The sequence below is a fragment of the Chionomys nivalis genome, chromosome 12, assembly GCF_950005125.1.
Source record: "Chionomys nivalis chromosome 12, mChiNiv1.1, whole genome shotgun sequence".
NCBI lineage: Eukaryota > Metazoa > Chordata > Mammalia > Rodentia > Cricetidae > Chionomys > Chionomys nivalis.
In genome coordinates this window covers 62,868,635-62,883,975 of record NC_080097.1, presented here as the reverse complement: position 1 = coordinate 62,883,975, position 15,341 = coordinate 62,868,635, and the positions used below count along the sequence as shown (strand labels likewise).

At 43.4% G+C, this 15,341-nt stretch overlaps 2 protein-coding genes across 2 annotated transcripts in view; one reads left to right on the top strand and one right to left on the bottom strand.

The window, feature by feature from the left end:
• Positions 1 to 15,341, bottom strand: part of Slc35f4 (solute carrier family 35 member F4) — a 235,836-nt gene that overhangs the window by 44,801 nt on the left and 175,694 nt on the right. The window lies entirely within an intron of this gene.
• LOC130884822 (60S acidic ribosomal protein P2-like) lies at positions 6,750 to 7,097 on the top strand. Its single transcript, XM_057786036.1, has one exon. It carries the CDS (start codon positions 6,750 to 6,752, stop codon positions 7,095 to 7,097), a length of 348 nt encoding a protein of 115 aa, XP_057642019.1.

The following is a 15,341-nucleotide window of genomic DNA, read 5'->3' as shown; positions in this document are numbered from 1 at the left end:
TTCATCAGGCGATGAAAGAAGACAGAGACAGAGACCAACATTGGAGCACTGGACTGAAGTCTCACGATCCAAAGGAGGAGCAGAAGGAGAGTGAGCACGAGCAAGGAACTCAGGACGGCGAGGGGTGCACCCACACACTGAGGTAATGGGGATGATCTATCGGGAACTCACCAAGGCCAGCTGGCCGGGGACTGAAAAAGCATGGGACAAAACCGGTCTCGCTGAACATAATGGACAATGAGGACTACTGAGAACTGAAGAACAATGGCAATGGGTTCTTGATTCTATTGCATGTAATGGCTTTGTGGGAGCCCAGGTAGTTTGGATGCTCACCTTAATAGACCTGGATGGAGGTGGGTGGTCCTTGGACCTCCCACAGGGCAGAGAAACCTGCTTGCTCTTTGGGCTGAGGAGGAAGGAAGACTTGATTGGGGGACGGGGAGGGAATGGGAGGTGGTGGCGGGGAAGAGGCAGAAATCTTTAATAATTAAATTAATTAATTAATAAAAAAAATCAGCAAGAAAAAAAAAAGGAAAAAAAAAAAGAAAAGTGAGCAAGCTTCAGATACAATCAATCAAGTGTCACCTAATATCTCTTTCTTTGAGAGGTAGACACTTAATGATTCCGTGCTGATTTTAGATTCTCCTGATTCTGGGCAGCAAGCCAGGGGTGGTACTGTCCATCTTCAGTGATAGCACTCAGGAGCACATGCAGGTAGAGCTCATGAGTTCGGGGCCAGCTTGATCTACATAGAGAGTTTCAGAGCAGCTAGAGCTGCATAGTGATGCCCTGTGTGCCCACCACAAAGGTGGAATTGTTTGGCCCTCAGCTCCTGTCTCTTAGGGGAACTGAGTTTATGCATGTGCTCACTCTGTTTGGGAGGTCTGTGAGTTCCCATCATCTGGATGGAGTCCATTAAAAGAGAAGTAGAGAGGTCTGATCAACAGATACATGCAACAGATTTGACTCTCAAAGAGTTTTGGCAAATTTAATACGGTCATAATATAATTTATTGTGTGTTTGGCTCCATTAGGGGTTTAGATGAAAGTGAAATATCTGTGACTTGATAATGATGGACTAGAAAAGAATTCTTTCTGATGGCAAAGGAATCTGTTAACCATTCCATTTAGAAGATGGGACTTTGGCCGGGCAGCGATGGCACATGCCTTTAATCCTAGCACTCAGGAGGCAGAGACAGAGAACTCAGTGAATTGGAGGCCAGCCTGACCTACAGGAGCTAGTTCCAGAACAGGCTCCAAAACTACAGAGAAACCCTGTCTCAAAAAACAAAAAACAAAGCAAAACAAAAAAAAAATGGGACTTTGTCCCTTCCTACAGTTCTTTTTCCTACAATGTACAATTCACAGTCACAGGGTTCAGGATCTCCCTGTCCTTCTGGAGTCCTGGTTACTTTAAGAATACTTCTTAACCTCAGAAACTTGGGTAAACATTCAAGAGAAGGCTTTCCTAGGACAGCAATAGTCATTGTAGACTATGTTTTGTCTGAAATTTAGAACGAGGCTTATCTTTGTCCATAGCAGTTTCTAGGGGGTTTGAATGTGTAGTTTGGTCCAACCCTGTCTCCTGAGATCATAAATTCTTTATGACCAGCCTGGACTTGGGAGTCACATGACCAGGTTGAATGTCATCTTCAATTCTCTCTGGAGAGCAGGTTGTCTTCCCTCTCCTTGCCATAGGTTGTCCATTGGCAGAGGGGGAGGTTGTTATAAATATTCAATGATCTAGCATGCTGGTTATTATTTTATTTGCAGAATGCTATAGCATGTGGACTGCTGGCTTTGATCAATCTTTACTAATTAAATTTTACTGAGAAATCAAGGCTCAGGCAATAACTGACTTGAAAACTTCCTTTTTTTGTGATCAGTTGGGAATTCTGTGGACGCACAGACTGTTGTCTTCACACCCAGCCCCAAACATATGCTTTTCGAAGTGGGACTGAATTCCACACAGAAATCAAGGGGCAGGTTGACTACAGTTTAACACTAAATCCTTACCAGTGTGGTCTAGTGCTGACATCCTGTATATTTGTAAGTGAAAATCACGTAAAGTCGACCCAGTCGTGAAAATAAGTAAGAAAACATGGACTCAGGTGGTTTCATGATTCTCCTGAAGGCCACTGGTGGAGGGAAAGCAGGCTTGATCTAAGGAGGAGGCTGTAGGTAGTTACTGGAGAGGCCCTCAGAGAAACCCTGGTGTGTTTTCCAAATGTCCTCAGTGTTGACACCTTGCACCTTAGTTCTGCTCCATTCCCATGGATCCCTAAAGCTGCCTTCTGTGAAACACGCTCCCCAGCCGGCATCAATTCCTTTTCCCTCCGCGAGGACAAACACTTATTTTAGCTCATAATTGGCAGAGTCGAGGAAAGTCATTATTCCTCCAGGTATAAAAGAGGGTGAAAGAGAAACAAAGCAAGCACAGACTCTAAGGCCACGGCGGGAGAAATGGCTGTAGTGGTTTGAATGAGAATGGCCGCCATAGGCTCCTACATTTGATTTTTGGGCCACTTGGGCCACAGTTGGTCTTTGGGGAGGATTAGGGGCTGTGGCCTTGTTGGAGGAGGTGTGGTCCTAGGGGTGGGCTTTGAGGTTTCAAAAGCACACAGTATTCCGAGTTAGCTCTCTCTCTGCCTCCTGCTTGTAGATCAGACGGAAGCTCTCAGCTACTACTCCAGCACCATGCCTGTGTGCCTGCTGCCACACTCCCCACCATGATGGTCAAGGATAAATTCCTCTGGAACTGTGAGTCCTCAGATTAAATACTTTATTTTATAAACTGGCTTCTTTATGGTGTTTTGCAACAACAAAAGAGAAGTAACTAAGACAATGGCTCAGTGGTCATGAACTCTTGATGCTGGTGCAGGGGACCAGGAGTCAGGTCCCTGTGAGCTCTTGATGCTGTGTAAGGGGCCATGAATCAGTGCCCTGTGAACTCTTTATACTGGTGTAAGGGTCCAGGAATCAGTGCCCTGTGAACTCTTGATGCTGATGTAAGGGACCAGGAGTCAGTTCCCTGTATCCACACTGGACGATTTCTCACTCACTGATAATTCCAGTTCCAAACGACCTGACACTGTTTTCTGACATCCATAGCACTTACACACATGCAAAGCAATTATAGACAAACAGGCACACATATTCATATAAACAAAAATAAAGTAAAATATTTAAAAATAATTAGGGCATGTTGGAAAAGAATTGGAAGCATAAGGGCTTAAAGTTGGACATAAGAACTTAAAGTAGGTGCATGCGCGTATGTATGTGATATAATTCTACATCAGACAATCATTTTAATGAAGAAACCAGCTGTCATGGCAGATGAAAATGGCGTGTGAACATTCTGATGTGGAAATGCCCTTGGAGAAGAGAGTTCAGCCCAGAGCTCCCTGAAAGCTCTTTCAGCTGGGAGGCTAATTGTTCTTTCAAACACATGCTTAGGAGGGACTTGGAACAGTGTATAGTGGGGAGGTGGCAGGAATTTGGAAAATCACTTCAGCTTTCCAGATTTGCATGTTTTTATCTGCAGATTGAGAAGGTGACATGAAAGACTCTTACGGAACGTCCGGACTAAAAATATTACGAACTGACGAGGAAACCATGACCTCATACTTGGTGCCATCGTTTCCAGTTCAGCAATGCACGCAGACTGCTTGTGCATCCCAAATAATTCTTCAGCCTCATTTTCTTAAAAGGGGGTCTTCCCCAAGTCCCAGCATGCAGCTGAGAAAGAACCCCATGCTCCATCCTAGGAAGGGCACGTTCAGAATTATACCCAGTCACTGGACACAACTCCAGTGCAACAGAGTCTTCCCTGGAACCAAAGACAGATGCAAAAATCCCACAAACAGCAGGAAGAAGAGGCTGAATTTCTCTGTTAGTATATAAATGACATATACTCTGCAGTCTTAACTACTTTAAAGAGTGTATCATCCCTGGAATATACAATAGGACATAAGTTAAAATTATTAAAGTTAGTCCTAAGGGCTTCTATCAGAAAACATGGGTTTTGCAATCCATTATACACAGTGTGAAGCTCACCATATGGTAAAACATGAAGACTTCAGAATATCATTTATGCATACAGGTTTGGGTTTGAGGGTTTTGTCTAGAAAGAATATTATATCAGAAAGAATATTATATCAGAAACTGGATTTCTGGGGTTCAGGGTGTTAAGAACTTGCCATGCAACTATGAGAACCTAATCACATATCCCCAGAACCCATGTAAATTCCTGGCACACCGCAGGGCTTCTAACTTCAGTGTTGATCCCAGGGACTTGCTAGTACTCTAGTCACAGCGACAGTTCCAGGTTTGGTGAAAGACCCTAAGAAAGCAGAAAAGAAACCGAGGAAAGCACTCTGTCCTCCACATGCATGGACACCCCCTCACCACATGCGCACACACACACAACACACACACACACACACACATAAAGTAAACAAAAAAATTGATTGGAGTTTCTAGGGCTTCCTGGCCAGTTTGACCGCTGGTAGTAGGATCCCATCCGCCTGTGGATGTGTCTCTGTCTTTTGATTTTTCCACGTTTTTTCCTCAAATCAAATTCATATGACACACAGCATTAAGCTCATCAGTTTTACCATTTGAAGCCATGGTATCGAATGCTTTTGCATTGCTGCGGAGGGATCACCACCACACACCTTCAGAACTGTCATCTGTTCGAACTCAAACTCCATTCCTGTCCTTGGATTTTAATAGCATTCTTCTTCTCTATCTACTTAAAGAAAAAGTCTGTGAGATCTCACAGGGTGTGCCGCATCAAGTGTGGCAATGAGAATATAATTCTTCAGGATTATGAGGAGGTGGAGTTTTTAGGCTAGTTAGCTTGATGCCAGTGTGTCATAGGCTGGCACAACAAGTCGTGGTGATTAAAAGCCCCTATCCCACCTTGGGCTACACTCAAAGTGGGGAATATTGGAATTTTGTGAGTTTCACAGACCCTTTCTGAGGATACACCAACATGATACTCAGTCATTACAGGGCAGAACATAAATAAAAACCATGTGAAACCTGACAGGTCAGCCTTCACGGGAAGCTGGGGGGCTGAGTGGATTGGATAGATCTCTCCACTCCATCTGGGGTCTTTCCCAGGTTCACATCTTAACTGTCTCTTCAATTAACTGTTCACCATGAATCTCGTTCTTTCTATGTCTCATATATTTTATGGCATTTTGCTCATTCTAGCTTCCATATTTTTCCTTGCCTGTATTTGCCAGATCTCTACTCCTCAACTACAATGCCTTCCTCATCTTGCATAAAGATTAAAATTACCGTTTGCTCAGACTTATTAATAATTAGGATTAAAAATGCCCTGTATATATGACTTTAAACTCCAACAATGGGGCTGGATTAAGAGCGCAATCAGTTAAGTTTGAGCCCCAGAACACACGTCACAAAAGCCTGGGGTAGCAGACACACCTGTGCAAGCTCACATTGGAAACAGATGATGTAACCTCAGTGTTTGGCCAGTCAGCTACATGATGTGGGAGTGATTTCTTTCTAATCTGTTGCTTTCATTGGTTAATTAATAAAGAAACTGCCTAGGCACATTTGATAGGCCAACCCTTAGGTGGGTGGAGTAAACAGAACAGAATGCTGGGAGAAAGAAGCCAAGTCAGGCAGTCGCCATGATTTTCCCACTCCAGACAGACGCAGGTTAAGATCTTTCCTGGTAAGCCAGCTCGTGGTGCTACACAGAATATTAGAAATGGGTTAGATCAATATGTAAGAGCTAGCCAATAAGAGGCTGGAACTAATGGGCCAGGCAGTGTTTGAAAGAATACGGTTTCCGTGTAATTATTTCGGGTGTAAAGCTAGCCGCGTGGTGGGAAGCGGCCCGCCATTCCTTACAACAGCTACATACTTGGTGAGTTCTAGACAGGAAAAGGCAATGTGGTGGCACCTCAGGAATGACAGCTAAGGTTGCTCTCTGGCCTTTCCATAGACACAGACACACAGACACAGACAGACACACACAGAGACACAGACATACACAGTCACTGACAGACAGATGGACAGACAGACTCTCTCTCTGTCTCTCTCTCTCTGTCTCTCTCTCATACACACACACCCCACTAAATGCAGCCATATATTGAAATATCAGCCAGGCCTTTGTTCTTTAACATTCACATAAGGCGAGAAGTGTGGGCTCTTACATGGGCTCCTTATCTGGACTCTAGGCTATCTGGAGGCTTCCAAAAGCCCCCAAACTGTGAAATTATATCTAAAATTTACACACTCAGCCACACACTGAAAGAAGTTCCATTGCTTTCAGTGTTCACTCCACAAGGAAGTGGACACTAGAAAGACTCTTAGAGTGTCCCTGGATTTGAGGATCAGAAACGACTCACTCTTGTTTATTAGGAAACAAACAGCATGGATGATAGTCACACTAAATGAGCTCATGTCACCATATGACAAGAAAGATTTGGATTAGCATAAAGTTGAGTACAGGAAAGAATCAAAACAGTAATGAAGGAGTGATCATAGTGCATGTTTGTCAAATAGGTTTGCCGTCTTCTTAATATATATTTATTTAAAAATGTGGTTTTTATCTACTGTATTAAATGTTTCCTAGCTCCAGAGAGTAGATAGCATGACACAGAGTCCTCACAGGTGTCTGTGGTGACACACCAGCAAACAAAATTACAAGACCACTTTCGCCGCCTGACGCCGCCGAGGTCGCATGCGTGAGGCCCGTCCGCAGCAGCCAACATGTGCTACGTCACCTCTTATTTGCTTGCTGCCCTTGGGGGCAACTCCTCTCCTAGCGCCAAAGACATTAAGAAGATACTAGACAGCGTGGGCATCGAGGCGGACAATGACCGGCTCAACAAGGTCATCAGTGAACTGAATGGAAAAAACATTGAGGATGTCATCGCCCAGGGTGTTGGGAAACTTGCCAGTGTACCTGCTGGTGGAGCTGTGGCTGTTTCTGCTGCTCCTGGCTCTGCAGCTCCTGCTGCTGGTTCTGCCCCCACTGCAGCAGAGGAGAAGCAAGAAGAGAAGAAGGAGGAGTCCGAAGAGTCGGATGATGACATGGGATTTGGCTTGTTTGATTAAATCTGTGCTCCCCTGCAAATAATTTATGTAAAAAAACAAAAAAAAATTACAAGACCACGGCGCCTATGGCGTGTATATAAAAGCCACAAGCCGGAAAATGACGCATCTGTAGTCCTGGTATTTCCAGCAAAGGGTAATGGAAGACTTCAGGCCCTGTAACTTGTCCTAGAATGGAAACAAAACTCCAACTAATCTACATTTTATGACCATTTGGACACTGTTCAGACTAGCGCTTAGGTTGTCAGTTCAGATGGGTCTAGTAGAAGCATTCAGAACAGAAATGACACTGGGGAACCGTGCGTCACCGGCAAGGCTCACAAGCATTCACCAACAGATCAAACACAAGACCTTAAAATGCCACCTGGTTATGGCATCAGTCTTTAGACTAACCACATCTGCCTTGTTAGTCCTTTTGTGATTGTGTTCATCTCAAAAGTTTCAATGTTCAGACTCGTGAGATGACTCATTCATACCGGTAAAGGTGCTAGGCATGTAGGCCTGGCCACCTGAGTTCAGTCCTGGAATCCTCTTAAAGGTTAAAGGGGGAAGATGCCATCTGACTTCGACACACTTACCAGAACAGGTGAATGACATATATCCTGCACTGTCTCACTGCACAAACAAATTAGCTAAGTATTCAAATGCTGTCTTTTTCTTAAAGATGAAGCTTTACACAATCTTTTTGTTAGCTATTTTATATTATTGTTATTCATCATGGAAATATGAAAGAAATATTCATTCTTAGATGAACCCAGTGAGTAATATAAAACTACCTTATTATCTGCTCTCAAATATAATATTTCTACAGTTGCTTCAGTAAAAGCAATTCAAAAACATTCCTTTACTAAATACACTATTTACTTACGAAACAAGATGGTTCAATTAATAAAAGACATTGCTGCTAACAAGTGAGAATTTTAATTCTCTTTCTTTAAAATGCCTTCAATGAATTGGTGTATTAAAATATTCAGTATTAATTATTTATTATGTGACTCAAAAGAACCAAGAGTTCCATCTTGATACTGTTGTTTTCTCTTTCATTCTTTAGAAACAGGGTCAGCCTAGACTCACTTGGAATACCTGCCAGTCTCATGACGATGATGATTCAAATGTAGAAAATCAAACATTTATTTGATTCTGTTTGTATTCCTCATATTTCTCATATTTCTCCAGGTGCTGGGCTCTTACAGATTCCACTTCATGTCTTTACCTACTAACAGCTAGGTAAATTACTAAAATATCATTTAAGTTAAAATCACAGTAGCCTGGTGATTGGAGAGATGGCTCCATGGTTAAGAGCACTAGATGCTATTCTAGAGAACTAGAGTTGGGTTCCCAGAACCACATTGGATGGTTCACAATTGCCTGTGGCTCCCACTACAAGGGATCCAAATCCCGCTTCTGCCATCCATGGGCACTGTATGAACAATGCACACACGTGTGCAAACACACAATTAAAAATAAGAAGTAAAATCTTTTAAAAAGCCGCAGAAATCACCGTAATAAGAAATAAGAAAAGAGTTCATATTCTAAATAATCTGGCACCCAAATAAACAAACTCTAAGCAACTTTCAAAATACTTTCTCTTTGGGGAAGCCTGTCAGATTTCTCTGAAGTAATTTCCAAACCTCCAATTGTATAAGTAAAAACTAATTTAACCAGCAGACTTCCAGTCATGCTTCATGGATAACCACTGAGAACCATGCTGTGCTGGTGACCCTGACCACAGGAACTAAAGCCCACCCGAAGGGAGAGGGCAGATGTCCAGGAAAAGCACACACATGCTGGAACACAGGAAGGTGAAAGAGACGTCTCCTCCAGAGACAGATAACTTCCTTCCTGGTGCTTCTTCTGACTGCTCTGAGTCTGTTTCAGAAGAGACTCCGCACTGCAGCTGGTGTCCCCATGCCCTTCTGGAGATGCTGCTGAGAGCTACACGTGCTAATTTGCTGTTTCCTTGGAAACCATTTGCCACACAGTTAAACACCATTTGACCTCCACTACAGTTTTTCTTTTAATCAACTGTTACACAGAGTAAGAATCTATACAAAAAATAAAAGGAGAAGTCACGACTGTTTTACTGGTAAATTGTGAGCGTAGCCAGCCTGAAGCCTTTCCTTCCTAAACGTAGAAGTGTACTGAGAGCAGGATGCCCATGGCACTACCAGAAAATGTTGAGTGTTCTGTGCCTGGCACATGCAATGACTGCCATGCCATGGTGTTCTTTCTTCTGATGAAGATGAATGGGTTTTCTCAGACCATACAGATGGAAGAGTTGCCATATGTCTGGTGATGATGAAATGGGTTTGCTCGGACCATACAGACAGATGGAAGAGTTGCCATACACAAGCAAGAAACACAGTGTTCTTACTTAGGGATAACAGAAGCAGTTGCTTTATGTGTTCCAGTTTACTCACAACCACTGAGAATAGATCTATTATTTGCTGTACATCTGGGTACATAAGACTGGAGTCAGGAAGCAGGGGCAGATGTGGAAAACATCTGGGAGGGGTTAAATCCATGGCTGGAGGAAGACTTCCAGTTAGCGCTTACTGGAGGGAGAGAAGAGCAGAGACCGAGACTGCCTTCAAGAATACTAGGGGGAGGGGAGTGGGGCGTGGAGAGTGGGGGGAGGGGAAGGGAAAAGGGAGGTGGGGAGGAGGTGGAAATTTTTCATAAAAAAATTAATAAAAAAAGAATACTTTTTAAGATCAATTATGTTTTTTAGAGAAGTTTTAGGTTTGCAAAACTGGGCAAAGATTCCAAAAATTTTCAACATCTCTCTTGCTTTGTTCCATCAACTCCAACAATAAGCACATTTCTATTGATACACTTACAGGACACATTATTATTATCAGTCAAAGCCCACAGTTTGCAATAACAATAGGCTTCTCCTTTACTGCTAGACAATCCTCAGCCTTTGCTATGTATACAATGGCATGTAGCCATCATCATAGTGTCCTTCCCAGTAGTTTCTGCATTGGTTACTTTCTCAGTGTGTCTGGAACAAAACACCTAAAGGACAACTTATGGTGAAAAAGATCCATTCGGGCTCACAGATTCTGCTTGGTTTGATACCAGAGGCCACAGTCTATGGTAAAGGAAATTCCTCACTTTATGGTAGATAGGAAACAGACAGTGATGGAGGTGGGTCATCTTTCTATCTGTTGTTTCATTGGTTAAGTAATAAAGAAACTGCCTTGGCCCCTTTAATAGGACAGAAAATTGGGTAGGCGGAGTAGACAGAACAGAATGCTGGGAGAAAGAAGCCGAGTCAGGAGTCGCCATGATTCGCCCACCAGACACAGACGCAGGTTAAGATCTCCCTGGTAAGCCACCAGATCGTGGTGCTACACAGAATATTAGAAATGGGTTAATCTAGATATGAGAGCTAGCCAGTAAGAGGCTGGAGCTAATGGGCCAAGCAGTGTTTAAAAGAATACAGTTTCCGTGTAATTATTTCGGGGCATAAACTAGCCATGCGGGCGGCTGGGTGCCGGGGACACAGCCCTGCTGCTCATATTACAACAGAGTGGCGCTCAACGTGATTAACTAATGCCACGTAAAACCTGAGAGGGCTTAAAAAGGACAGAGAATTTAAGACAGCTTTTTGCTGTTTCTGGGTTGCGTGCCGCAAAGAAATTATCCTGACTCAGCAGCAGGAAAAAACTGGCTGTTTTAAAATGCCGGCTTTCTAGGCTGTGGCGCTCATAATACTACAAGACAGGAAAGGGATTTGTATCTAGGGACAAGCTTTCAATTAATCATGTCTATAGTCATCTACTTCCTTGAAGACCCTGCCCTCTAAAATTTCCAGAACCTCCCCAAATAATGGTCACCTGCTGGCAGCCAGGGGGTCAGCATGTGGGCCTGTGGGGGCACAGTTCATGTTCAAATCGTAACCACTACAGTGAGCAGAAAGCCTCTTTGCTTTGCTTACACATTCTTCCTTGCCCCCAACTCCGAGGCAGTGCTGATGTTTTCACATCATATAGCTGAAACTACTCAATATACTGTGCTCTCTGATTGGCTGCTTTCATGATGTGAACTCCACTGTGCTTCCCATGATGCTGTTTCACATCTTGATGGCTCATCTCTTTTCACCATGGATTGATATTCTGGTGTTTGTTTATCCATACCCATACTGGAGAGCATCTTTAGTATTCCTAGGTTTGAGCAATTATGAATAAAAACCACTATAAATACAAGCACATACTTTTTGGAGTGGGTATAAGTATTCAGTTTCCATGAGTGAATAGGCAGGAACATGAATGTTGTGTAGTATGGAAGGAATATGTCAGACTTTGGAAAAACTGTTACAATTAGGATGCCCACTGCAATGAATAAGGGCTCTTGTTGCTCCCACACCCAGCCTCATGGTGTGGCATTCCACTGGCTTTATTATGCGTTTCCCTAGTGACATCTGATGTGGGGTACCAACAACTCTGCTCATCATACACATGGGCTGAAAAGTTCATGAGGGTAGCTGTGACAAGTAGACAGGATGGAGTGGTGAGCTCAGGTGAGCTGTGACGGTAGCTGTGCTTAGCGGTAGAGTGGAGATAAGTCACAAGAAGACTGCAGTCTCAAAGATGAGAGTGACAAGGTTTGGGGACAGAGCATTTCATGCAAGCCATTTGAGAATGAATGAATGCATGCTAATAACAACCCCCCAACCCCTAGCTCTGGATTTCAGTGCTGCGGCAGTACAGGTACATGGGGACTTAGTCATCTGTTTTTGTGTGTGTGTGTTTTTGCTGTGTGTGTGTGTGTGTGTGTGTACATGTGTGTGTATATGCAGGTGTAAGTGTGTTTTAGTAGCTACAAGGTTGGGTAAGATGAGCTTACACCTAGACAGGGCTGCAAGAGGAACCAGTGCTGACTGCTGAGCTCATTTAAAAATGAGAAACGAGGTTGAGGTTGGACCAATGAGAGAGACTTGTGCTCAAGAGGTTAGCATCTGTTAGCATCTATAAGTTCGTAGCTCAGGGGACCCTCAAAGACAGTAACTTATGCCACACTTGAAATGTCACAAGGACCTTCTGCATGGAGGAGACAGTTGTGTGCTTGGTCTGCTTGTGAGGCCTCTAGCAATGGGACCAGGATCTGTTCCTGGCACGGTAAGTTGGCTTTTTGGAACCCATTCCCTGTGGTGAGATGCTTTGTTCGACCTTGATGCAAGGGAGAGGGGCCTGGTCCTGCCTCAACTTGATATGCCTTACCATTCTTGAGGATTGGATGGGGGAAGCGGGTAGGAAAGAAGTGGGAGGGGGGATGAAAAGAGAAGAGGAAGGGGAAAAACGGAAAAAAAAGATGAAATGTCACAGGGAACTATTTTCCAGGAGTTATAAACATATTCTTGGAAGTCAATGAGCTGTTTTGATGTCTGAGAACAAATTTAAATAAGTTCTAGAAACTGCCTCAGACAATTTATGCCAAAGTGTACAACTATAGAAGCACAGACAGTTCCTAAAATTGCTGGGTAATTCTACAGTGTGCAAAAGTGAATATAAAGCCAGGGAAGATGAGGCCCAGTGCATAGCACCCTGGCCACGCCAGGAAATGTAAGATTGCTTTCTTTTTCCTGTAGGACCTGGTTACCGATTGGCTAGTCTAGGTCTCACGTGACTTTAGCAGATGCGTCAAGAAAACTGCCCCATCCTAGGGAACCTAAGATGTTTCTAAAACTAGTTATAGGAAAGAAAGAAAGGTGCAGTTCTGTTCGTGGCAGTTTGCTTAAGCCCAAATGCTACCCTCTCCAGGAACAAATGGGAACAGCAGGGCAGGAACTGCTTAACAATGAGAGGGTCGGCTAAGCATGTAGATTGTACTAACCCGTGTAGATTGTACTAACCCATTTAAAGACCTACTTACTAGCAGCCTCTCTCTCTCTCTCTCTCTCTCTCTCTCTCTCTCTCTCTCTCTCTCTCTCTCTCTCTCTCTCTCTCTCTCTCTCTCTTCTCTCTCCTCTTTCTTGCAGCCGTGAGGATACAATTCATGCATTCCAGGAGAGCTCCTACCACTGCAAGCCCCTCACTTTTCCGTCCCTCGGTTCCTGTGGTGTTTACAGCACACGTACAGCACGTCCGCTGAACCCGCAGCAGCTCGGGAAGACTGCTCCTGTCGCCCATCTCTTGCCACTCACCCGTTAATAAGTGGGACGACTATTTTCACTTTTGCTGACAGATCAAAACAAACAAACATGCAAACCTCAAAGGAGTTGATAGAAGCAATTTTTTATTTTACTGTTTTCCAAATAAATAATCTAATAATCCTTTTATCTCAGAATCCTATGCTAAATAGTTTGTATGGGGTCAAACATTGTCTTAAGAGCAGAAACTATGAAGTAAGAAGTCAGCTGGATGATTTCAGCTCACAGTCTACTGATAAATTCTCACAGAGTTGTAAGACACAACTTCCTGCAATGTGCAGGTTAGATTTAGTTAAACATCATTTGTTGTTTATTTGATTCAAAATTAACTGAACATTCTTTTTATTATTTGTTTATAAAGTTTGAGAACTTTATAAATCTCTGAGAAGACTAGACTTTTAACGAAGTGCTGGGATACTTGAGCCCTCTATTATTTTTTATGTTATATAAGGTGACTCCATGTGCTTAAGTCTATCTACCAACAGAATGCGAAACACAAGCTGGCATTTGTAAACCACATCACAAGCAGGCAACGAAGAAGAAGACCTTAGTCAATGAGAGTTTCCTTCTCAATTCATCACATGTAAAATGCTTTTTCTTTAAATAAGGAGCTAGTGCATGCATCATCTCATGGGCCCTTGGACAGAGTGAGTGATACTGATTCCAGAGTCCTGATGAAGGAGAGACCAGGTGGCTTGTGAGGAAACAAGAAACCTAAGCTCTGCACCTGTTTTTGAACTTCCAGCTCTAAGGCCTCTTTTCTCAAAGGATAGATGCTGGTGCCAATAAGAGCTGCTAACATAGGATCCTAAAACTGGACTCTCATTCCTTCAGTTCTGGATGAAACCCTAGGCTCAGAGAATAATAGTGCAAGGCTCAAGTGTTCCTCAGACCCTATAGTCAGGTCACGGTCTCTAACCACACTGTAAAGAAAGGGGAGCCGCTTCTGTGTTGAGCTTCGGTTCCTTTCCCTCTATGAGTGCTCCCCTCTCAATGAAGAGGAAGGTACAACACATGGTCACTTGGGGCACTTGGTGTGTGCCCACCAAAGTTTTAAGTTCATCAGTGCTATTGAGATGAGTCTCCCAAGGAGACGCTCACAAGTAGAATTCATTTCTAAGATGGCCTTGTGGGTTAGCAGAGGATAAAGAGTAACACTGGAAGGAAGCAAGTGGCTCTCCTGATGACCAGGGTCTGTGTGAGGGACCCACGAGGGACCTGATGACCAGGGTCTGCAAGGGACCTATGAGGGACCTGGCCTGGAGGTCTTCAGAGGGATTTTACTCATGATGATGACTGCCACAAGAGGCAACATGACCACGTGGAGGGTGGGATAGAGTTAGGGACATTTTCCCACTCTGTGGTGTGGGGAGAGGCAATTGCTGGGAATCTCTGAAGTACCTCATAGCCACTAATTCTAACTATCACCACAGCCCTGAGAACCAACCACTAGAATTATATTTTATCTACATTTTAGCCAAGGAAACCCAGCTGTGTTGGGACAGTCCCTAAATTCACAATGTTGGAGCTGGAGAAGTGTAGTCCAGGGATTGGTTCATTAGATCCTTACTTTATTTCATTTCCATACAAGTCTATTATTATTCTATAATTAATTTTATTCATGTCTATAAACTATGAAGTGAAAGGTTCTTAACAATTGACTTAAATGGTCAAAGAGCACACACAAAGATTTGCTGTGGGATGGTATTTCTGTATGTTGTGAATATGTGTTGCTCTCATTGGTTGATAAATAAAGCTGCTTTGACCTATGGCAAGGTAAGATAGAGCTCAGTGGGAAATCCAAGCCGAGAGACAGGAGAAAAAAGGCAGAGCCTGGAAGAGACCAGTCAACCACTGAGAAGCAAGACATGCAAAAAATAAGATAACGCCACGTGGCAATACATAGATTAACAGAAAAGGGTTAGTTTAAATATTGCCTGAGTCATCAGTCAAAAAATTAAATACCATTAAGCCTCCGAGTAATTTATTCAGGAACTGGCAGGCAGGAGAGAAATGTCTGGTTACAAAGAGTGACTTTTCCTTTTCTTGATTTTGCCAGACTTGGTATCATGGAAGGAGACATGCTAATGTTT